The sequence below is a fragment of the Papio anubis genome, chromosome X, assembly GCF_008728515.1.
Source record: "Papio anubis isolate 15944 chromosome X, Panubis1.0, whole genome shotgun sequence".
Taxonomy (NCBI): Eukaryota; Metazoa; Chordata; class Mammalia; order Primates; family Cercopithecidae; genus Papio; species Papio anubis.
In genome coordinates this window covers 94,064,099-94,089,033 of record NC_044996.1, presented here as the reverse complement: position 1 = coordinate 94,089,033, position 24,935 = coordinate 94,064,099, and the positions used below count along the sequence as shown (strand labels likewise).

Below are 24,935 nucleotides of genomic sequence, written 5' to 3'. Positions count from 1 at the left end.
AGGCACCCCAATGTCCATCTTCTTCCCTGTTTCCCTTTCTTCCCTTTTTTTGGCCTACCCTCCTCTCATTTGTGGCATGGGTACCTCTGGGCTGGCCTGCCCTCTCCTATGGTAGGGCTGGCCATGAAGGGAAAGTGATCTGGTGACTTCGCTAACTAACCAGTATGCCCTGTGTCTTACAGTGACGTGTGTGTGCAGTGGTGTCCACTCTCCCGGCATTGCAGCACCGAGAAAAGCAGCTCCATTGGCAGCATGGAGAGCCTGGAGCAACCAGGCCAAGCCACCTATGAGAGCCATCTGTTGCCTATTGACCAGAACATGTACCCTAACCAGCGTGACTCTGCCTACAGCTCCTTCTCGGCCAGCTCAAATGCTTCTGACTGTGCCCTTTCCCTCAGGCCAGAGGAGGCAGCCTCTACAGACTGCATCATGCAAGGCCCAGGGCCAACTAAGGCCCCCAATGGCCGGCCTAATGTGGCTGAGACCTCAGGAGGTAGTCGGCGCACCAATGGTGGCCACCTGACCCCCAGCTCTCAGATGTCATCCCGTCCACAGGAGGGACACCAGTCAGGGCCTGCCAAGGCAGTCAGGGGCCCACCACAACCTCCAGTGAGGCGGGACAGCCTTCAGGCCTCCAGAGCCCAACTCCTCAATGGAGAGCAGCGCAGGGCATCTGAGCCTGTGGTCCCCTTGCCACAGAAGGAGAAACTGAGCTTAGAGACTGTGCTACCCGCAAGGAACCCTAATAGGTTCTGTTGCCTCAGTGGGCATGACCAAGTGACAAGTGAGGGCCATCAGAACTGTGAGTTCAGTCAGCCTCCTGAATCCAGCCAGCAGGGCTCTGAGCATCTACTGATGCAGGCCTCAACCAAAGCTGTTGGATCCCCAAAAGCCTGTGACAAAACTTCCAGCACGGATTCCAACCCACTCAATGAGGCTTCCGCAGAGCTAGCTAAGGCTTCTTTTGGCAGACCTCCACATCTCATAGGACCCACAGGGCATCGCCATAGTGCCCCTGAACAGCTGCTGGCATCCCACCTGCAGCACGTGCACCTTGATACCAGGGGCAGCAAAGGGATGGAGCTTCCACCCAGACAGGATGGGCACCAGTGGACTCTGTCCCCTTTGCACAGCAGCCACAAAGGGAAGAAAAGTCCATGTCCCCCTGCAGGAGGAACCCATGACCAGTCCAGCAAAGAAAGAAAGACCAGACAAATGGATGACAGGTCTTTGGTTTTGGGACACCAGAGCCAAAGCAGTCCCCCACATGGAGAGGCTGATGGACACCCCTCAGAAAAAGGTTTACTGGACCCAAACAGAGCAAGCAGAGCAGGCAATGAATTGGCCAACCAGCAACCCTCTGCCTCTGGCTCCCTTGTTCAAAAAGCCAGAGACTGTTCTTCAACCACTAAAGTAGCTGGTGGCACAGAGGCAGGTGAAGAAGGGGACAGTGAGCACAAGGAGTGCAGCCGGATGGGTGGTAGGCGAAGTGGAGGGACCCGGGGCCGCTCAATCCAAAACCGGCGGAAGAGTGAGCGTTTTGCTACCAATCTGCGTAATGAAATTCAGAGGAGGAAGGCCCAGCTCCAGAGAAGCAAGGGTCCCTTGTCACAGCTGTGTGACACTAAGGAGCCAGTGGAAGAGACCCAGGAGCCCCCAGAAAGTCCTCCACTCACTGCCTCTAACACATCTCTTCTATCTTCATGTAAAAAACCTCCTAGCCCCAGAGACAAGCTCTTCAACAAAAGCATGATGCTCAGAGCTAGGTCTTCTGAGTGCCTCAGCCAAGCCCCTGAGAGCCATGAATCTAGGACAGGCTTAGAGGGACGAATAAGCCCTGGCCAGAGGCTTGGCCAGTCCTCTTTGGTCCTGAACACCTGGTGGAAAGCACCCGACCCATCCTCCTCAGACCCTGAGAAAGCACATGCTCACTGTGGAGTCCATGGAGGTCATTGGAGATGGTCTCGAGAGCATAATTCACAGCCACTTGTGGCAGTAGCCATGGAAGGCCCTTCCAACCCAGGTGACAACAAGGAATTGAAGGCTTCTACTGCTCAAGCTGGGGAGGATGCCATCCTCTTGCCTTTCGCAGACAGAAGAAAGTTCTTTGAAGAGAGTAGCAAATCCTTATCTACATCTCATTTGCCAGGTTTAACCACTCATAGCAACAAGACTTTTACCCAGAGACCAAAACCTATAGACCAAAACTTCCAGCCAGTGAGCTCCAACTATAGGGAATTGAGGCGCCATCCCATGGACCAATCATATCATTCTGCAGACCAACCATATCATGCCACAGACCAATCATATCATTCCATGTCACCCCTTCAGTCAGAAACTCCCACTTACTCAGAATGTTTTGCAAGCAGAGGTCTAGAAAATTCCATGTGTTGTAAGCCACTACACTGTGGTGATTTTGATTACCACAGGACCTGCTCTTACTCCTGCAGCGTTCAGGGAGCTCTAGTCCATGATCCTTGCATTTATTGTTCTGGGGAAATCTGCCCTGCCTTGCTAAAGAGAAATATGATGCCAAATTGCTACAACTGCCGGTGCCACCACCACCAGTGCATTCGGTGTTCAGTTTGCTATCATAATCCTCAGCACAGTACCCTCGAGGACAGCAGCTTGGCACCTGGCAACACTTGGAAACCCAGGAAGCCGACAGTGCAGGTGAGGACTTGGTTCTTGGGTGGGTAACTTTCATCATTCTCTTTGCGAGGAGAAAGCTAGATAAATCATTTAAAAAATATAACAATTATAATTCCTTGAAACTGTACAGCACTGGCTCCAGTAGTTGTTAGCTTAGTAACCATGAACAAGATACTCAGCCACCAAAATTGCAGTTGTCTCATCTTTAGAGTTAGATAAAAGTAACTTTTGCTTCATAAAATGGACACAACCGAGATTTATATCCTGACTATAAAATTGATATCTGAGTCACCCAAAGCAAGTCATTCAACCACACAAATTTGAAGTATGTGATTCTAAAGGGAAAAAATAATTTTCCCTCATAAAATAGCCAGTATTAAGAAGAGTCTCACTACCTCATCTCTAAAATAGAGGAATACCATGGCTGCCTCATGGATCAGTTGTGAGAGTCAAATGAGATTGTGTTTATGGAGTTCTAGGCCCAGTGCATGATACAAATATCACTTATTGCCTCCCATTTTCTGCTTCAGAAGTATTTAGAGATGCAAAATTTGCAAATATCCCCAGGCTTTGCTTTCAGAGATCTGACTAGTTGGGTTTTTAAAAAGACAAATCCTTTCCCCTTTCTCCATCCTGTCTCTGTTGGAGACCCAGGTCTAAACTGGCTGCTCTGATATCCCGGTTATGACCTATCACCATAACACAAGCCACCACCATCCTCCAGGCTACTTCTGGGAGGACTCCCTAGGTCCTTGCCCACTCACTGCCAAATTACTTCCCCATGGCATCCCTGATGCCATCTTTTGGCCGGTGCATTCAAACCAGAAGTTAATTCCTGTGTTCAGCTGTTGCATACACAGACACTTTTGAAATGACTTAGTATCTGAATTTGCTCAGTATATATCCTTGGTTAAAAGGAACTTCAAGAGTGAAAAGAGCCTTACACAAAAGACTATGAACTCTACAATTCCTTTTACATGAAATTCTAAAATAGCTATTCTATCAGGGGAAAAAAATCCGAACACTGCTTGCCAATGGGAGGTGGCGCAAAGATTGACTGGAAAAGGGCATGAGGGAACTTGTGGGGTGGTGACAATGTTCTGTATCTTGGTAAGAGTTTGAGTTAAACATATGTACCTGTTAGAACTCAACAAATGTATAGCAAAGCTCCTAGGCAGCCAATGCACTTAGTATTTGTGCATTTCACTGGAAGTAAATTTTGCCTAAAAATGTTGTAAACAAATATCAAACTTTATTTAATATGTATGCTGAAGTGTTTTTGAACTATACTGCTGCTGTATTCAACTTATTTTATGTTTTCAGCATACAAATCTTGTACATATTTTGTTATATTTGGCCCTGAGGTTTTATGAAAGCACCGAATCCTAGCCACTCAACCACCAGGGATATTTGTCCCTTAGATTTTATGTTTTTAGATGACATTATAAAGAGTATTATATTCTTAATGTCAAGTTGAAATTCTTGATTACCACTGTATAGAAATATAATTGAATTTTGTATATTGACATTGTATCCTGCAACCTTGCCAAACTCACTTATTAGTTCTAATAGCTTTTTGGTGGATTATAAAACATTTTCTACATACACAATCATGCCATCTGCAAAAAGAATTTTGTATCTTCCTTTCTCCTGTACATGCCCTTTTCTGGGAGAGAGAAAAGCGTTATTGCACTGTCTCACCTTCAATACAATGTTTGGAGGAAATGGTACGAGTGGACGTTGTTGCTTTTTTCTTAATCTTTCACTATAAAGTTTGATGTTAGCTGTAGGATTTTTGTGTAGGTGCCCTTTAATTGAGGAACATCTCTTTTATTCTTAATTTGCTGAGCGTTTTCATCAGAAGTGGATGTTGCATTTTTTTCAAATGCTTTTTCTGTATCTGTTGAGATGATCATATAGTTTTTCTCTTTTAGTCTACTGATATGGGGAATGACACTGATTGATTTTTAAAATAAATAGAAGCCTAGCATTGCCAGGATAAATCCCACTTGGTCATGATGTGTTATCCTTTTATATGTTACTAGATTTGCTAATATTTTGTTGAGGATTTTGCCTTTACGTTTATCAAGGATTTTAGTCTATGGTTTTATTATAACATCTTTTTCTGTTTGTTTGTTTGTTTGTTTGTTTGTATCAAGGTAATGCTAGCCTTAAAAAATGAGTTGGGATGTATTCCCTTCTCTTTTATTCAGGAGGAGTTTGTATAAAAATGTCTTCCTTAAAGGTTTGCTTGAATTCATCATTGAAGCCATCTGGGCCTGGAAGTTTTTTGGTAGAAAGCTTTTTAACTACAAATTCAATTTCTTTATTAGATATGGGGATATTTAGGTCATCTATTTCTTCTTGAGTAAGCTTTAGTAGTTTGTGTCTTTCAAGAAATTTGTCCATTTCATTTACATTTTAAAATTTATGAGGATATAGTTGTTTTCAACTTACTTTAAAATGCACCAAGAATTTAAGATGGATTGGTAGATGGATAGAGGGGTAAATAGATATATGATAAGGCAAATATATCAAAATGTTAATTGTGGAATGTAGGTGCTGGGTATATGGGTGATCACTGTGAACTTCTTTCAACATTTTTTATGTCTGAATATATTCATAATGTTGAAAAAAAGAGGAGAGGAAATATAAAATAATGGTTTTAAGGGCACCAGACTGCCTGGTTTTGAATTTCTTCCCCCGAACTTACAATGCCTAAGCTTTCCCATCTAAAAGCATGGGGGTAGTAACAACACCTACTTCATAAGTTGGTTCTGGGGATTAAGTGATGTAACACGTGTAAGACTCACAGCAGTGACTGCCAGATTGTAATCATCTTATAAGTGAGTTATCATCCCTTAAAGGGACATTTTGGCTTAGCTTGAGAGACTTTTGCTGGAAGAAGGACTCACAGATAGACAGTAGAAAAAGTGGGCTGAGATTGGGGGTGAGTGGGGTGGGGGAAGTGAGGAGATGACGGCTGCAGTGATGTCAGCCCAGGACCAGCAACTCTATAAGAAAAGGAGGTACGATTTGCAGGTTGCAGCAATTGGCAGCAGTAATGCATGCAGATGAGGCTGTGCTTATACCATGCCTCTATTTTTTGTACTCTGAGGGAGGGATACCTTGGGTTCCTAATGCTTGTTAGACCAGCTAAGCAGGTCTGCTTAGAAACTAGGCATTCAGACATGTGGATGGCTGCCTAGGAGACAACACATGCCCATTTCTGCCCCTGTCATCTGAACCTTCCACTCCCACTCCACCCCCTCAAGAAATGAGAAAAACCTGCAGCATGGGTTAAGATGCTCTAGCTCTGATGACTAAGGTACTTGTGGTGGTAGCTATCTGAAGTAGGGCTGAGATCCTGCTCCTAATGCCCCTGGATGAGGTTGGTGAGCTAATTGGCTCCTGTTCAGTGTTGTGAAGACTGAAATCAGCATGCACTCACATCCTTCATACTTCATGCCAGCTTGTTTTGCATTCATCGTCAAATTATTTCACCTACCAATTGTATGAGATAAGTTATAATAGAATCTCCCACTTTACAACTGAGTAAGCTGAGAAAGCCAAGGCTCAGAGAGGTCACACATTTAGCAAGTGGCAGAGCCAGAATTTGAGTAACATGACAGTAACTAGCATCTGAGTGTCTACTGGGCACCAGGTACTATTCTAGGTGCTTTACATGTATCAAGTCATTGAGTTCTCAAGCAATATTATTATCGTGATTATACTATGATATAGTTGGGGAAACTGAGGTAAAGAGAAGTTGAGTGGCTTGCCTGAGGCTGCAAGTGAAAGGCAGGTGTGCAATTTGAATCCATGCTATCAAGCTCCAGAGGCCAAGCTCCTGATTGTGCTACACTGCCTCTCCATAAGCTGATTGAAAAGCCCAGGCCCTGTCTAGTGTGGCAGGGTGCCCTCTAGCAGTATCAATTCCACTGGGGCAGCAAGTTCCCATCGCAATCTCCATTTGCAGCAAGCCGTGGGGATAACTGCCTCCTTGGTTCAAAGGATGCAAGCAATGTACTAGGAACTTATGTGGCCTAGGAAAAAAAAAGTAGAGTGATACTGTGAACCTCGGAACGTGGTTGGGAGTTGGTGCAGGACTCTGTTTGGTTTGGCCACTGCGATTTACTGAGCATGTCCACAGGGCTAGACAGGGCATGGACAGGAAATCCTGGCCCCCACTGTGGTTGAACAAGTAATGGTGTCTTTGCAGGCAGGAACATCTCACAAGGGCATCGAGGCAGAGTCTAAAGTACAAGTGGTTAGAGCTGTTCTGACATGCCAGATATAGGCAGGGACTGCTCTGGTCCTTTAAATGCTGAAGCCAAGAAATAAACCTCAACTTTTCCATTGCTGCGAACATCCAGAGCCTCTTATGTGCCAAGCAATGTGCTAGGAGTTCTGTCTGCATATCTTATTTATCATCACTACTGGTCACCAGATAGGAAACTGAGGTGAGGTTCAGGGAGGTAATATGAATAACCTCAAATAACACCACTATTAAGTGTCTTAGCCAGTATGACTGCACCAAGGATCTGTTTATTCTGCTTCACCAGGTGTCTTACTTCCAGTAGGGAGACCTACTGGGGCAAAGGTAATAACGTTTTGAATGGGGCTAATAATAGCAGCATTGCAGAAAGATGGAATTTGGAAGATCGGTGAATTTTAGGAAAAAGTGTGCATTCCCATTGAGCTAAACTCTGAGTCTCTAGGTACGGAGTGTTGGATACAAAGTCAGAGAGAATCTGAAAGGCTAATTTGCATTCAGTTTGGAGCTAAAACAGGAAGGCAGGGACAGTTTTACAAATGGCACATATGGCTTGGTCTAGAAAAAAAAAGAGTTGCTTGGACATGGCCCTTAAGGAAAAAATGCCCAGGGTAGAGAGTCTACTCTTATAATGTAGGGACTGTGGCACCCTGCACTTATATTCCCCAGAGATGGGCCCACCTCATCCCCTGCCAGCAGATGTGGGCAGAGAAGGAGGAGCCACTGCAGTTGGAGGCGTGCCGGCATACCTGCTATCCCTCTGCCTCACCTGGGGAGAGGGTTGCTGCAGCAGGAGCTTCTGCCCTCAAAGCCCCCTCAAGTACCAGGGCTTCCAAGAAGATGCTTTCTATGTTGGAAAAGGCAGGAGGAATGAGCAGGTTCACCCAGCAGAACAAACAAAAAGACCTCCATCCCTCCATGCAGGCAAGAGCCAGGGCAAACAGCAAACATACTAAACTGGTTTTTAATGTGGTTTGGGAGGGGAGTGGAGAAAGAGGGAAACAGCATTTCTAGACCACGGTGTCCGGGTCACTAAGTGCTCCCTTAGTCTCTGCATGCCTGTGGCAGTTTAGCAAGCCTCCCGACAGAAAGGCAGCCACTCCAGGTACACGTTTATCAGCCTGCATAGCAGAGTAGAAGGAACAAGCTGGGGGGCTAGGCCAGACACCAGCTCCTGACCTCTTCACATTTTTTAGGTCATCTAGATACCTGGCTGCTCAAAGCTTTCTAACTTATCAGGATTTTGCTTTACAGGAATTTCCTGGGGACAAGTGGAATCCAATAACAGGAAACAGGAAGACCAGCCAGTCAGAGAGGTAAGTGAGCGCTCAGGGAGTTGGGGTGAGTTGGTGCCTCTGGAGCTTCTATAGAAATTGCTAGGGTCTTTGGTTTGCTTAGTTTCCTTTGAGGAAACTGGCCTGGTATCTAGACTAAGGGCTTGATGCCATAGATATAATTCAGCCTGTCCCCCCACCCCCTGCACTCCTAGATAGGTGGGTACAGACCAAACTGATTGCTAGGACATTTTGGAATGTGCAAGTTTCCTCTATTAGACTGAGACCCTTGAGAGAGGACACCATACCTTGGTCATAGCTTTATTCTCTGTACCCAGCGCAGTGCCTGATACAGAGAAGTTGTTCAAGAGGTATTTGTCATTTGCTTGCCAAATGAAGAAATGGAACCTCCTCCACCATTAAATGGGTGAAATGACACAAAAGTAATAATGCTAGCTAACGTTTCTTGAACATAGTGCTCTATTCTAGACCCCATTCAAATCATTTTACAAGTATGTATTTGTCACTATGACCTTATGGAGTTGGTAATATTAGTCTTTCCGTTTGACAGAGAGAAGAAATTGAGACACACAGAGATATATTCATTTGCCTAAAGTCCCACAGCTAATCAGTTGACTAGACCCAGGTGGTCTAGCTTCAGGGACACTATACTATATTACAGTGTTTCTCTGAAATGGTTCTTTCACTGATTAGTCAGTGAAATAAGAGGACTTTATTGAAAACCTAGTATAGGTTCTGCCTTTTACTGGGCAAGGTGAGAAATACGAGCAAAAGAGCAGCAGGAAGCACAGTGCCTGCCCACAGCTTGAGCAGGGAAGACTAACCCACACAAAGCTAAATGGCAGTAATAATAAATTACCACTTGCCAAACAACCTATGTGCTGCAAGCCGAGTTATACGTACTATGTTATGCTTTATCTTCCCAACAACTCTGTCAGGTAGGTATGATTATAACTGGGGCGGTGGGTCTCAAACTTGAGTGTGCAATTGAAACACAGATAAACAGTTGGACCCACCCTGTGCCCTGAGAGTGATTCAATAAGGGGGGAGTGGAGCTCAAAACCTGTAACTCTAATAGGTTCTAAGAGCATCTGGGTGATGCTGATGCAGCTGGTCCTGGGATCCAGTTTGAGAATTGGTAACTCAGATAAAGGATCACAGTCAGAGAGCCTAAGGAATCTACTCAAGGTCTCACAGCTAGTAAAGGGATAAGCTATGAATTAAGCCCAGCTTTTTCTTTCTCACACAAGTTGACAGAAGATGAAACCCTGTCAAATACAGGGCTTAAGAAGCACCTGGCACCTGGTAAGGGGCAGTACGTGGTAACTATTATTGTACACTATTTAAGTTCATTGGAGGGTAAAAACAGCTGGAGGTTGGTAGCTGCAGGAGGAAAGGCCCATAGAGGAAACTAAGAAGGGTGTGTTGGAGGAATAGTCCCCACCAGTTAAGTTCTGGCCTTGGAGTCACTTCTGCCTGGGTTCAAAGCCAGGTTCTTCTATTCACTAACCATGTGACCTTGGCAAGTGCCTACCTGCCTGCCTCTCTCCCTCTCTCTCTTTCCCTTCCCCCCTTATTTATAAAATGGGATAAGAGTATCTATCTCAAATGTTTGTTGTTATGAGGACTAAATGAATTAATATATATGTAAAGCATTTAGAGCAAAACCTGACACCATAAACTCTCAGGAAATGTTATCTGTAATGAGGAGGAAGAAGAACAGCAGCAGCAGAGAAGAAAGGTGAGTAGTGAAGCACTGGACCAGCCTAGGCAGGCCTTGACCAGCCTAGGTAGACCAGCCTAGGTAAACCTAGGTAGGATCATAAACATGGGAGCAATGAAAGGTTACTGTCAGGTAAGTGACATGATAAATATGGCCCTTTAGGTAACTTTGCAGTGTTTGCAGCCCAAGTGGGTTGAAGAGAGACCAGTTAGGGAAGGTGATCTGGGCATGACAGAATGTGGCCCTGGATTGGGGAGGTAGAGGTGTGATAGAAATGGAGCAGAAGGAATAGATAAATATGTGTGATATTTGGGGGAGGGGAGTTTGTTTATTGTGAAAACAATATTACAGGAAATTAAAAATAGAAGAAAAAAATAACCTTACTGTTACCACCGTAACACCCTGGTTATTTTCATTTCCCTGTCAGCTTTATCTGTAGGTATAGAGATTTTTCTAAGCATGATTATAATAACCATGTAGATGTAATTTTGTGTGCCCTGCTTCTTTTTCCTCTCTAAGCATTACTTGGTAAACAATTTTTCATGTTGCTATGCAGGCTTCCTTAAGTCATAATTTTTAGTGGCTGTATAATATTTCACCAGCTTAATGTGCTCGAATTTGCTTAATCATTCCCAAATTGTTGGGTAAATAGGTTGTTTCCAATTTCTTGCTATTATAAAGTAATGCAGCAGAAACATTTTGAGTCACTATAGCTTTTTTTCTCATTTTGAATTATCTCATTAAAAACAATTATGTGGAGTTGGGATTACTAGTGCAAAGAATATGAACATTCTTATGGTTCTTCATAGATTTTACCAATCTGTTTTCCCCACGAGATGTTTCACATGCCATTAGCAATATATGAGAATACCAGTTTTCCAAAATTATGTCACCATTGAAAATTTTCTTTTTTTAATGCCATACAGTTTAATGGGACCTATTATAGTTTTAATTTGCTTACTTTGATCATTCTAGTTTGAATATTTTGTGTGTCTAATTAATATATTAATATCTGAATATTTTGTGTGTCTAATTAATATATTAATATCTGTATTGCTTCTCATGTGAATTATCTGTTCAGATTATTTGCTCACAAATATGTGACACCTTTTAAGGGTAAAGTAGAGAAAACTTGGTGACTAGAACTTGAGGAGAAAAAAGGAAATATATCTTAGCCAAGCATGATAGTGCACACCTGTAGTCCTACTGCTCAGGAGGCTGAGGTGGGAGGATCACTTGAGCCCAGGAGTTCGAGGCGGTAGTGAGCTGTGATCACACGACTGCATTGCATCCTGGGTGACAGAGCAAGACCCAGTCTCAAAAAAAAAAAAAAAAGATAAAAAACAACTCTGAGCCCCAGTGACTTGGAGAAAGTTATTGGCATATATGGGGCAGTTGAGAAGGGGAGCTGGTTTGGTGAAGATGCTGCTAAGTTTGAATTGGGATATGTTGTATTTGAAGTTAGTGGAAGATACAAGTTGAGGCTTTCAAGGCTTGTCAAGCACCCAGCCAGGGGACAGGATGAGGAAGAAGAATCAACAAAGGAAACTGAAGGGTCAAGCAGCTAACGTAGTAGAAGGAGAAATCTGCCAGTGTAGAAGATAAGCAGATGACTATTAATGTCCTTAACAGTTTGGAATTACAAGTGACCTTCAAGAAAGCAAATTCAGTAAAGCTGTGGGCATAGAAAATAGATGGCATGGTGGTCTGTAAGGGGGAAGCATTAAGAGAAGAAATGCAAGCAGCTTTACACATCACAAATTTATCTGTTTTAAGTGTACAATTCAATGATCTTTACTAAATTTACAGTGATGTATAATCATCACCACAATCTAGTTTTAGAGCATTTCTATCACCCTTAAAAAGACCCCTCATGCCCTTTAGCCGTTGCTTTCCATTCCCACTCTCAACCTCAAGCAACCACTAATCTACTTTCTGTCTTTATAGATCTTCCTTTTCTGTGCACTCCATATGACTCAAATCACACAATATGTGGTCTTTTATGCCTGACTCCTTTCACTTAGCATAATGTTTAGCAGTTCATCCATGTATCAGTACTTCATTCCTTTTTATTTCCAAATAATATTCCATTGTATGGATGCATCATATTTTGTTTACTAGTCCTTCCACTAATGGATTGTTGGGTTGTTTTAACTTTTTGGCTATTGTGAATATTACTGCCATGAACATTCATGTACAAGTTTCTGTGTAGATTTATGTTTTTAATTCTCTTCGGTACATATTTAAGAGTGAAATTGCTGGGCCAAGCGGTAACTTTATTGTTTAACTTTTTGAGGAACTGCCCATTCTCTAAAGCAACTGCACCATTTTACATTCCCACCAGCAAAAGAGAGTTCCAGTTTCTTTTGGCTAATTTTAATACAATGATTAATTGTTACTGTGTGATTTTTAAAATGTTTAAAAAGGGGCCTTGCACGGTGGCTCACACCTGTAATCTCAACACTTTGGGAGACTGAAGCGGGCAGATTCCTTGAGGTCAGGAATTCAAGACCAGCTTGGCCAACATGGTGAAACCCTGTCTCTACTAAAACTATAAAAATTAGCCGGGCATGGTGGCAGGCGCCTGTAATCCCAGCTACTCAGGAGGCTGAGGCAGGAGAATTGCTTGAATCCGCGAGGCGGACGTTGCAGTGAGCCAAGATTGTGATACTGCACTCCAGCCTGGGCAACAGAGCGAGACTCTGTCTCAAAAGAAAAAAAAATGTTTAAAAAGGAAGATGTTTAAAAATAATAAATTAGCTAGGAAAAGTAAAGAGAGAAATAGGATGATAGAGGGAGCAATTGGGTTTAATTTAGTGGTTCTCAAAATGTGGCCCCAGGCCCAGAAACCTCCGTATCACCTGAGAACTTGTTAGAAATGCACATTCTCAGGCTATACTCAGAACTACTGATTCAGAAAGTGAGGATGTGGCCCAGCAATCTCTGTTTTAACAAGCCCTCCAGGCAATTCTGACACAAGCTAAGTTTCAGAACCACCAGTTTAAATGAAGCTTCAGTCAGGATCTAGAAAACTGAATTAAGTTTAAAACAGAAAGGAAAGCTCAGCAGAAAAGGAAGAAGTATTGACACTGAAGATGGAAGAGGCAGGTCCCAATTGAAGATCTCAGGAAACATGAGAAGGACTAGGAAATGTCCAGGGCATAGATGACATCTGCGAGGAGAAATCCTGATAGAGTTTCCCCTCACACCTTCCCCCACTACCACACACACAAATTTTAACATTTACTATGTTATTTCTGTCACAACTGGAATCATGGGTGTAGGTTTCAAATGTATATTCTTAAGCCACTCTCTTTGCCTGGAAGCCTGCAATGAATTGATAATTTCAGGTAGTTATACTCTTAGTCGTCTTCCTCCACTGTTATTTGGTTTTCTGCGAAGAGAATGTAAAAATTTTAATATTAGCAGGAGGGAGAAAAATGGTGAGTAGATCTACTGGGAGAAAAAGCTACATTACTGTGATATATTTAAAAGCCAAAATAAGTTGTTTTCTGGATTATCTCTCTTGGTTTTCTGTACCTATGATTGCCTGCTGTGACCCTTTCCCTTTTTTTCACTTTGCACAGAACTTTAGAATGTGTAGGGTGTTTTTATATGCATGACCACAGTTAATCCTCACAACAACACTGAGGTTAAGCCTTATTTTTCCCATTTTACTGATGAGGAAGCCAAGACTCAGGAAAGGTATTATACTATTAACAGCAGCAACAACAGGTATAATAGCTAACATTTATTGAGTGTGTTTATTCTGTGTCAGACACTGTTATAAGCATTTCACATGAATTATTTTATTTATTATTTATAATGACCCCATGAGAGCATTACTGTTTATTGACCCAGTTTTGCAGTTGAGGAAATTGACTCACAAAGAGATTAAAGTAACTTGCCCCAGGTCAAACAGGCATCTGACTTCAGAGCCCATTACTACAGGGATTATACAGCAAGTAAGTGACCAAACTAGAGCTCTACTTAGGATTTTCCATTCTCAGCCTAGGGTTCTCTTCCTTCCCTTTGTCACATCACATCATGAGCAGAGTGTGAAATACCCAGTACAGATTTCCTATGTACTGATTGAGTGGAAGAATATGGGTAATTCAGAGTTGAATCTGATTTCATTAGGAAGAGTACACTTTTCAGGAAGCCTTTACTACCTAAGAAGAATGCAACCTTCAGGGGCTCAGAAGGATTTGTCACAAGTATAACTAAGTGAATTTAAATACTTAGGTATTAATTTAACACCAGGCACACAAAACTTATTCAAAGAAAATTATAAAACTCTAACGGGAGAAATAATATGAATAAATGCATAGCATATACTTTGCCTTAATTTAGGAAGACTAAATATAGTAATGATTACAATTATCCCTAAGTTTAATGTGTAGACATAATGTACTCCAATTAGAGTCACCATGGGATACTTTATAGAACTTGTCAAATTTATAGTAAAATTTATCTGGAAGAATAAGTAAGTGGGCAGAAATACCAAAGAGTACATTTATTTTAAAAGTTAATGATGGTAGACTTACCCTATCAGATTTTAAAACCTGTCATAAAGCAACAATTATCAAAACCACATGATAGTGGGTTAAAAAAAGTCAAACAGTGAAATTTAAAAAGAGCTTCTAGAAACAGACTCAAGCTATTTTAAGAATATAAAACACATTGGAAGCAACCCTGAACTGGGGAAAGCAATTACTATTTCTTTAAAAACTGTTGGGAATTTTAGATATCAACATGGAGAATAATTAACTTAGATTCATAGCACGTACTGTACAGAAAGTGGATCAGTAGAATCGCATATTTATTCCAGCTGTGGATGGAAGATAAATTTGTGTCTGTTAAATGGAGGATATCATCAGAGACAAGATCGATGGATTCAAATATATAAAAGTTGGTGGTTGGGGGAAAGCCTTTGTACAACAAAATGTAATAAAAAGCTAAGCAACAGAATGAGGAAAATGTCTGGGATCAGCATCACTCACAACAGTTGCCTGTCCAAAAAATATATATAAAAAATGGGTAGAGATGTAGAAGGTCAGCTTTCAGATTTAGCTTCATAAGTGGGTAAGGAAAATGAACAGGCAATTTACACATAAGGCAATAAAGAGAGTGAAATCATTGCATGGAAAAGTACCACCTCTCTAGCAATTAAAGAAGTACAAATAGAAGCAACTTCAAGGCATCATAATCTGCTTATTAAACTATCAACAATAAAAAAATCAATAAATAGAAATTGTAAAATGCTACCCTTGGCAAGGCTGTGAGGAAACGTGTGTTTCTGGAAACAGTATAAATTGGTTTAGTCTTCCTAGAGGGCAATCTAGAAAAATGTGACAAGATTATCTGTTTCTGGGTTTAGTCTTACTAGAGGACAATCTGGAAATATGTGTTCGTATTATTTGGCCTAGAATACCCCCAAGGAAATAACCTAAAAGGGAAAAAATAATTTATTTAAAGATGTTCATAGTAGTGCTTATATAATCATGGAAAGAGTTTACCAATCTAATATATCATCATCTTGGAACAAAATAGAATAGCCACTAACAGTGACAGGTATGCAAATGTTGGATCTTTTCCAGGAATGAGTGGCTGTAATATTAACAAAAAATAAATAATAAATATGGCTGGGCGCGGTGGCTCACGCCTGTAATCCCAGCACTTTGGGAAGCTGAGGCGGGCGGATCACAAGGTTAGGAGATCCAGGCCATTCTGGCTAACACGGTGAAACCGCGTCTCTACTAAAAACACAAAAAATTAGCCGGATGTGGTGGCGGGCGCCTGTAGTCCCAGCTACTCAGGAGGCTGAGGCAGGAGAATGGCATGAACCTGGGAGGCGGAGCTTCCAGTGAGCCGAGATCGCGCCACTGCACTCCAGCCTGGGTGACAGAGCGAGACTCCATCTCAAAATAATAATAATAATAATAATAATAATAATAATAATAATAATAAAAATATGAAATGACATGTTGAATCTGATAGTAGCCATACACAAAGAAAATTCAGGAAGGAATCTGGTAAAATGTAAATAGCTGGATATGAATGTACATGGTGTTCTTTAGGTACATGTCAAGTTGTTGGAATTTATAATTAAAAAGAAAATCTGAAGAAGAGGCAGCCCGTGTTGGTTTGATATAGGCCTGAGAAGTTAAAGATCAAGGGCTTTGTAAAAAATTCCTGTACCAATGACAGACAATGTTACTTACCAGACATGCTTAATCTCACTGCTAGCTAGAATTTGGTTTGCTGGAATTCTCCATCCACTAGCACTTTTGCTTACTTAAATCCACGAGAACTTTGACATCACCAGACCTCTACGAATCTCCAAATTTGTCACCACCACTACAACATAGTACCCCCTCGCACACACCCCCACCAATAAAAATTTTATTATCTGCCTCAGAAGCATCCCTTTCTTAAGGCTTTTCCATTTCCCTTCATTTCTATCACTAGCACTAGTTTGCATTTCAGTGCCATTATTCACAAAGAAGCACATTTTCTCTCTACCACAGTGACTGCATATGTATGTTTTACTTGACAACAAATATAGATTGGGGTCACTGGAGAGAAGGAGCTAAGCTTCACCTGGGTCAGCCCCAATAAAGCAAGGACTTCTCTGATTTCTTCACAGTACACTTTGCATCAGCCTCCTGAGGACTAGAGAAGGTTCAGGGCAAGTACTGCCACTTGCGTTTGTTGTTGCTAAGCTAATTGTTCATTACTTGAATTTCTGTGGACCCAGGGGCAAGCAGGGGTGGCAGCAACAAGCTCTCTGGGTCCTTCTCCCCTCCCGGTATATCCTCCTTGTGTCTTACATCCTGGATCTTGCAAATATTTCCTTCGGCAATAACCTGGGAGTGTCTGTTTCTCTTGGAGCAGTCTTACACGGCTGCTGAGGGAAGGGAAAGGCGAGAGGCTTTGGACCTGTGTGCTGTTGCTACTGAGATTCTGGAATGCCAAGCTATTGTGGTGAGCTTAAAAATAAAGTTTCCAAACAAGAAACTTCAAAAGGGTGGAGGAAGAGGTGGGAGGAGACTTTTCAATCTCTGCGAATACTGGTTTTCATTTTCAATTCCTATTAGGCAAAAAATATATATATATATATTTTAACAAAAAGGCAAAATCTATTCTTCAGAAGAAAAGGCAACCCATGGAAGAGGAAAAGAGATGAACAACCCTCGTCTTGGCAGGCAATTTGCTTTTGTTTTTGAGATATAGTCTCCTTGCTGATGTCAACAAACCCCTTTCTCATAGTTTGCTTTTATGCTTCCTCTCCTTTCCTCAGTGAGGAGCTAAAGCCTTCATGGACGCCTGAGGATGAACGTAGCGCAAGTACCTTTTGCTCTACCCCAGGAGTCCTTGCTTCCCTGCGATTATCTCTCAGAGACAGACAAGGCAGGTCTGGACACTGCACTTTTTACTAGCTGGGAAAATGATTTATCCTTTTTAAGCCTCAGGAGTCTCATCTGCAAACTGATAATAATGGTTGTTGTGAAGATTAATGGAAATGGAAATACATACATGAAAGTACCTAGCACGGGGCCCAACACTTAGCAAGAAGTAAGAAACCAGAGTAGTCGGCTGGGTATGGTGGCTCACGCCTGTAATCCCAGCACTTTGGGAGGCCAAGGTGGATAGATCACTTGAGGTCAGGAGTTTGAGACCAACCTGGCCAACATAGCAAAAACCAGTTTCTACTAAAAATACAAAAATTAGCCGGGCATGGTGGCACACGGGAGGCTGAGGCATGAGAATCACTTGAACCTGGGAGGCGGAGGTTGCAATCAGCCAAGATGGTACCACTACACTCCAGACTGGGCAAGATACTGTCTCGGAAAAAAAAAAAAAAAAAAAGGAAAGAAACCGAGTAGTTCCTTTTCCTTAATGAAGGTCCTTGCCGTCCACTCCAAAGAAAGAATCCTTACTTGGTCTCAAAGCAGAGTTGCAAATTTCTGTACATTTAGGAGGCCTGATACCCTTGAAAATAGGACTTCTAGAGGCCAACGAATGTCCTTGGCTTGAGGCTGACACCCTTCAGTGGAAGCCTCCCTTTCACCATCACCATTTTGCTTCAATTGTTAAAGCCAGGAAGACAGGAGCAATATCAGTTTTGCTTCCCTTTGATCTGGTCATCTTGCACAGTGTAATATTCAGCAAGGATTTGTTGAAGGAATGACTAATACACACATTGGCCCAGACGATCCCATTAAGGGTAGCCCTTCCCCTTCTGGAGTTGGTCTCCTTCTGCCCGCTCAAAGTAAGTGACTCTGCAAGTCTCAGGCTGCCCCAACACAGGGCAGGTGAGTTGGGAGGGCAGTGCTTTTAAAATGAGGGCTGACACAGAGAATAGCAATTCCCAAGTTGCCTTGTGCCCAGTACCTCCAGATAGGGTCACAGTTCCATGACTTGGGGCACCAGATGTCTCTAGAAGGGCATGTTCTTTTCTTCCAACTGTTTCTGGAGTTTATTACCGGGGTGGGGTGGGTGGGAGGGATTTTTTAAGGCTAACACACGTAGTTAGTACTTAAACAAGACACTTTGAGTATCCAGTCCTTTTGATTGTCACACTGCTCTTAAGCCTAAACTTGCCTTTTATTATATCTGCCTTTTTAGTAGATAAGAAAAGTGAGTGAATGAGTCCAGGCTGAAAATCCTTAGTAAACTAGGGCCTCCTGGCTAGTCAGCCATGTGGTTGGGCTGGGACTTGAGGTCTCCTGGTTTCTTGGCTATTGAGCAGGGTTGAACATTCATCAGGGAGTGCAGTCCAATTCTTTTGATGGGAACAAGGAGCAGGGCTAAAGCATATAGCTGTGAAGGCAACTTTCCATGTTCCTAGCATCATTTCTAGGTCCTTTTTACATAGTTCATCTTCATGACTGCTTGTTTGTAAGACAGGTATTTTGTTGAAAGTGAGGTAAGTGAAATATCTTGCTCAAGGTTATACAGCTTTTGAGTTATAGAGCCAGATTTTTTAATTTTATTGAAATTCAGACCCAAGTCTTTCTAACACTGTGTTCTTTCTGCTTTGCTCTATTGCCTGTCCTGTGCCCTGGTTAGGGAAGAAGAAAATGTGGTAAATTTGATTGTTATCATGGAGCAGGGTTGTTTTCATCACAGCTGCAATACATTAGCCCAACTGTTGCCTTTGAGGATATTGCTGCATTTCATAAAATCTAGATTGGAGATGAAGGTCGGGGGAGAGGCAGGGACAGGAGATAGAAATGGGCAACCAAGTGTGTGTGGTGAGGGGTGGGGGACAGAATGTATAGTTTGGAAACCAACCTAATTGGAACAAATAACTGCCCCCAAATCATAGCACTCCCAACCCTTTTACTCTGAACCTTTGTTTCCATGATATGATCCCTGAACCACCTGTGTTAGAATCCTTTAGGTGAATTGCTTAAAATGCTGATTCCTGGAGCCCACCACAGAGGTATGAAATCCCAGTTTTAGGGTTGGGGCCTATGAATTTGCATTTTAAACAACTTCCTGGGTAATTCTGATGAGGAGCCACTTTGATTATGAGCTGTTTTCCCAGACTAGTGGTTTCCAATAAAAGTTGGATCATGTACCCTTCTCAGAAAGATTTTTTAAGCATGTACCCTCAACATATGTTGGCAGTATATTTATTAATTTCTTATATGTGCTAATGTCCTCATATTTATGCTTTGAAATGCAAGAAATAGAAAAAAATATATATAAATGAAATTCTGTGAAGACAACTACCCTAGACTAAAAAATAAATGACCTGTCAAAAAAAAAAAAAAAAAGGATAGGTGGTTGAAATCCCATTTCAGGGAGAAGGAAAAAAGAATGGTAAGAGCCCAGTAGAGTGGAAACTTGACCTCATTTTTCTACAAACCCAGAACTCCTCCAGAATGAAGAAAAAGGGAACTGACCATAAAGGTTTCAAGGTAAATATCAATAACCCATTAATCCTTAATCTTTGGATACCAAAAAGTGAAAAAATGATTGGACAAGGCTGAAGGGCGTTGGCCAGGCACCCAGTTGAAGTAGAAAGCAGCATTTTATGAAAGCACCTACATGAGACAAGCACCTCATCTTTTGAGATGTGCAGCTAAGGACAGCATTGACAAGGCACCACTTTGATCAAAGCAGCAAAGCTCCATGCAGCTCATGAAGTGTGGTGCTCTTTAAGCACCGTAGGGTAAATCAGCCCAGTAATAGAATTAGGAAGCTTGATAAGGTTGAGCAAAACAAATAATTTCCATTAGCTTGCGCTACCCCCAAAGAAATATGCAATTTAGGTAAAAACAACAGACTTGCTATGCAAACATAGCCTCGAGATGAATCCCAGCCCGCTCCCCCTCCCTCCACCACACAAAAACCCCAATCAGATTCTGGAGCAATTGGACAGCTGCCGACTGCTTTACCTGCTCTGCTACTCATTGTTCCCATTGCCTAGCAACCTGGGCTGCGAGATTACAGTAAAAGAGATCTAACTTTTCTTCTTTTCCATAGTCACACAAACCTGCATTTATTTCACACTGAAGAAATATGTACTGAGCACCCACTGTGTGCCAGGCAGTGTGCTGGATACTGGTGACATAGTGGTGAACTTTACATGGCCTTCACTCTCAATATGGTTATGTGGAAGGGGCAGACAAGTAAGGAGTAGTGTGCTAGGAAAATTAATGGGTGCCGTTAAAGGAGAGTCTGGTCATCATCCTTTGGGGGAATCAGGGAAGGCTTCCTGAAGGAAATGATATCTCAGTGGAAATCTGAAAGTAAGTCAGATAAAGACGGGGAAAGAGAGGATAAAGAGGAAACAGAGCATGTAAAGGCAAAAAGAAGTGTGGGCGGTGTAGGAAAGGCAGAATTTTAAGGAACCTTACAAATCCTAGTAAGGGGTCTGTATTTTATGAATAATGTAGGCTTCAAGCAGAAAAATGTATGACAAAATCAGATTTATGCTTTTTCTGTTTACTAATTTTTAATTGAAAAAAGTAATAAATGCATTTAGTGTACACACACATACACACACACAATAAGAGAATCTCACCCCAAACCATCAGTACAACTCTTCTTCACAAGAGACGTTACTGGCAGTTTGTTGTGTATCCTTCCAGAAAAGTAACGTGTGTGTATGTGTATACATTCTTTTTTACAAAAATGGGAACATATTGCACATCTTTTCTATTCTACATCCTGCTTTTTTATTCTAGTGATTATTCTATGTTACACATAGATCTATTGCATCACCTTTAACAGCTACATAGTGTTCCATATATAGATATTCCCTATTTTATTTAACTAGTCCCATTGAAGGGCATTTAGATGGTTTCCAGTCTTTTGTGATTACATACAAATCTACAGTGAATATCCTTATGGATGTCTCTTTGTGTTCTTGTTGGAATGTGTCTGTAGGATAAATCCCTAGAAGTAGAACTACTGGGTCAAAGGAAATGCACATTTTACCTTCTTTGCCTTCCAAATTGCCCTCCCTAGGAGTTATGCTAATTTCAACTCCCACCAACAGCATATAAGATCACCTGTTTCCTTATATCCTCATTAATTATTTAACTTTTTTTATTTAAAAAAGTTTCATTATTGTTTGGATTTGCATTTTTTAAATTTTAAGTGAGATCAAACACCTTTTGGTAAATTGATAAGTCATTTGTATTTTTCTGTGAACTATATGTTTTTTTCCCTATGGAGTTATTGGTCCCTTTTATTGATTGGTAAGCATACTTCACATATTAAGGATATTTAGTCTTAGTTGTATATGTTACAAATATTTTTCCCAGTATATCTTCACTTTTAGACTTTATGATGTTTTTTCTGGACATAATTTTTTAAGTTTTAGGAAGTCAAATTTATCAACTTTCCCTTATTACTTTTATGTTTTGTGTCTTACTTAGAAAGAACTTGTTCTGCCAAGATTATTTTATAGTTTTTAAAATGTTTTCTTCTAGTACCTTTATGGTATTTTTTTGACGGTTGAGTCTTGATACATCTAAACTTTATTTCAGTGTAAAAAGTGATATGATGATTCAGCTTTATTTTTGTCTCAATGGCTATCCAGTTGTTCTAAAACTATGTATTGAATAATTCATCCTTCCCCCACTATTTGAAATGCTTCATCACAAGCTAACTTCCCTTATGCATTTGAGTTGACTTCAGTGTTCTAGTGTTCTCTGTTTTGTGCCATGGATCTACCTTTCTATTTGTGAGACTGCCTTATTTACTGCTGACTTTAGAAATTATTTCAATAATTGTTAGGGCTGGTCTTCCCTCTTTCATTACTCTACTTTTTCCATACTGTTCATAATAATTCTTACGATTTTATTTTTCCCATATGAAATTTACAACAATGTTCCGAAATGCAATCTGTTGACAATTTTATTGAGTTTCTATTAATTTTATAGATTCACTTAGAGTTGGCATCTTAACAATGTTGAGTCATCATCACTAGGAAATTGTGAGTCCTTTCATTTATATGCATCTAGTTTTATGTTTCTCAATAAGTTTTAAAGTTTTTGCATATAGATCCTGCATATATCTTGTTAGGTTTATTTCTATGCATCTTATCTTTATAATTGCTGCAGTAAATGTGATTTTCCCCTCCATTATATATTCTAACTAATTGTTGCATCTATATAGAAAAGATGATTTCTATATATGAATTTTGTACCCTGACACCTTACTGAATTTTCCTGTTGTTGGTATTCATTTTTAAATTGTTTATGATGAGGCTGCGCTCAGGGGTGCATGCCCGTAATCCTAGCACTTTGCGAGGCCAAAGTGGGTGGATTGCTTAAGGCCAGGAGTTTGAGACTAGCCTGGGCAACATGACAAAACCTGTTTCTACTAAAAACACAAAAATTAGCTGGGTATGGTGGTGCATGCCTATAGTCCTAGCTACTTGGGAGGCTGAGGCACGAGTATCGCTTGAACCTGGGAGGCAGAGGTTGCAGTGAGCGGAGATCATGCCACTGCACTCCAGCCTAGGTGACAGAGCTGGACTCTGTCTCAAAAAAAAAGTTTCTGATGAATTTTCCAGATAAATAATTGTGTCATCTATACATAATGAGAAGATATACCCTTCTTCCAATGTGTACATCTTTATTTTGTCAAATTGCACTATTGCTTTCAGAACAGTATTAAATATTAGTGGGGAAAGTGGGCACCTTTGCCTTGTTCTTGTTTTTAGTGGGTATACCTCTAGTGTTTTGCCATTAAGCACAATATTGACTTTTGACTTAAAAAAAAAAAGTCTGATGATAATGATGGTATTATGGAAATAGACATCTTTTTCTGTTAGGTTTTTTTTTAATCTGGAAATGATGTTGAATTGCTATCAAATATATTTTAGCATTAGGGAAATTGTTATGTACCTTTTATCCTTTGATTTATTAATGTTGTCAATTATATCAGTAGATTTTTTATTACTGAACCAGTCTTACATTTCTAGGATGAACCCCACTTGATCATGGTGTATTATATTTCTTAACATCCTCTTAGATTCTGTTTGCTAATATTTTATTTAAGATTTTTGCATCTGTATTCTCAGATGAGATTGGTCTCTAGTTTGCTTTTCTGTTCTGTTTGCTGGGTTTTAGTATCAATGTAATGCAAGAATCTTTTCTTCTGTCTCTATTCTCTAGATTTCCAGATTCTAGAAAGTGTAAATAACATTGGTTTGATTTTTTTCCTTGAAGGTTGGTAGAATTAACACAAGACTGTGTGATTGAGCTATTTTTTGGTCAAATTTATACTTTTTTTCCCTATGGTAACTGGTGGGTTTATATATTCTCATTTTTCTGCAATCAGTTTTGGTAATATTTGTTTTGTAGAGAAATACCTTAAGTTTTCAAATTTGTTTTATGGGATACAACAAAGTATTTTCTTACCCTTTTCATTTACTCTGTAACTGTGGTTATTTCTCAATTTCTAATTTTGTGCATTTGGGTGTTTTTTAAATTAGATTAGCAAGTGGTTAACCTGTTTCATTGTTTTTTATTTTCTTTTCAGGAAATGGTTTTGGCTTTAATTATTCTATCATTTTTTTTTCTAGTATATTAATTTCTGCAATTTTATTATCTTTCCGCTTTGTTTTAGGTTTATTTTTATGATTCTTTTCTTCTTTTGTTAAATGCTTAATTCATTTATTTTAATTCGTTCTTACATACTAATATAAGTATTTAAGGCTACAAGTTTCTCTTTTCTTTTTTTTTTTTTTTTTGAGACAGAGTCTCACTCTGTCAACCCGGCTGGAGCACTGGAGTACATTGGCGCGATCTCAGTTCACTGCAGCCTCTGCCTCCCAGGTTCAAGCAATTCCCCTGCCTCAGCCTCCCGAGTAGCTGGGATTACAAGCGCATGCCACTACATCTGGCTAATTTTTCTATTCTTAGTGGAGACAGGGTTTTATCATGTTGGACAGCCTGGTCTGGAACTCCTGGCCTCAAGTGATCCACCCACCTCAGCCTCCCAAAGTGCTGGGATTACAGGAGTGAGCTGCCACACCCGGTCTACAAGCTTTTCTTTAACTACTGCTTTAGTCAACCATATCCTCTAGCTTCTGATATTTCCATTGTTGTCATTTTCTAGGTATTCAACAATTTCAAATTAGATTTTCTCTTTGACTAAAGTGGAAGAATTTTTTCCCTCTTTATTCTCTACATGCTAAATATTTTAATTTTCATTTTGTTATTAATTTCTAGTGTTACCATATTGTCATTAGAAAATATGGTCTGTACTACTTCCATTTTCTGGCTCAGTATATAGCCAATTAAAAATATACTCAATGGACCCTTGATTTAAAAAATATAGTCTGTTTCAGTATATGAAGAAATTTAGACTTTCTCATTATCTTAGTTTTTGACTGTCATGATCTGTCATCAGCTGAAACAGTCTCATATTTTGTTTCTACTTGTTTTCTACCTTTGCATTTCCTGTAGATTTTGCTTTAAGAATTTTTATGCTATGTTTTTTGGTGCATAAAAGA

At 40.7% G+C, this 24,935-nt stretch overlaps 1 protein-coding gene across 8 annotated transcripts in view; it reads left to right on the top strand.

Annotated features, from left to right (window-relative positions):
* Nucleotides 1-24,935, top strand: part of SHROOM4 (shroom family member 4) — a 243,873-nt gene that overhangs the window by 181,533 nt on the left and 37,405 nt on the right. For all 8 annotated transcript variants that reach the window (XM_021933011.1, XM_021933010.2, XM_021933008.1 and 5 more), the window contains 2 exons: nucleotides 183-2,673; nucleotides 8,183-8,244. In XM_021933011.1, the coding sequence (XP_021788703.1) occupies nucleotides 183-2,673; nucleotides 8,183-8,244 (2,553 nt within the window). The remainder of the gene's footprint in view (nucleotides 1-182; nucleotides 2,674-8,182; nucleotides 8,245-24,935) is intronic.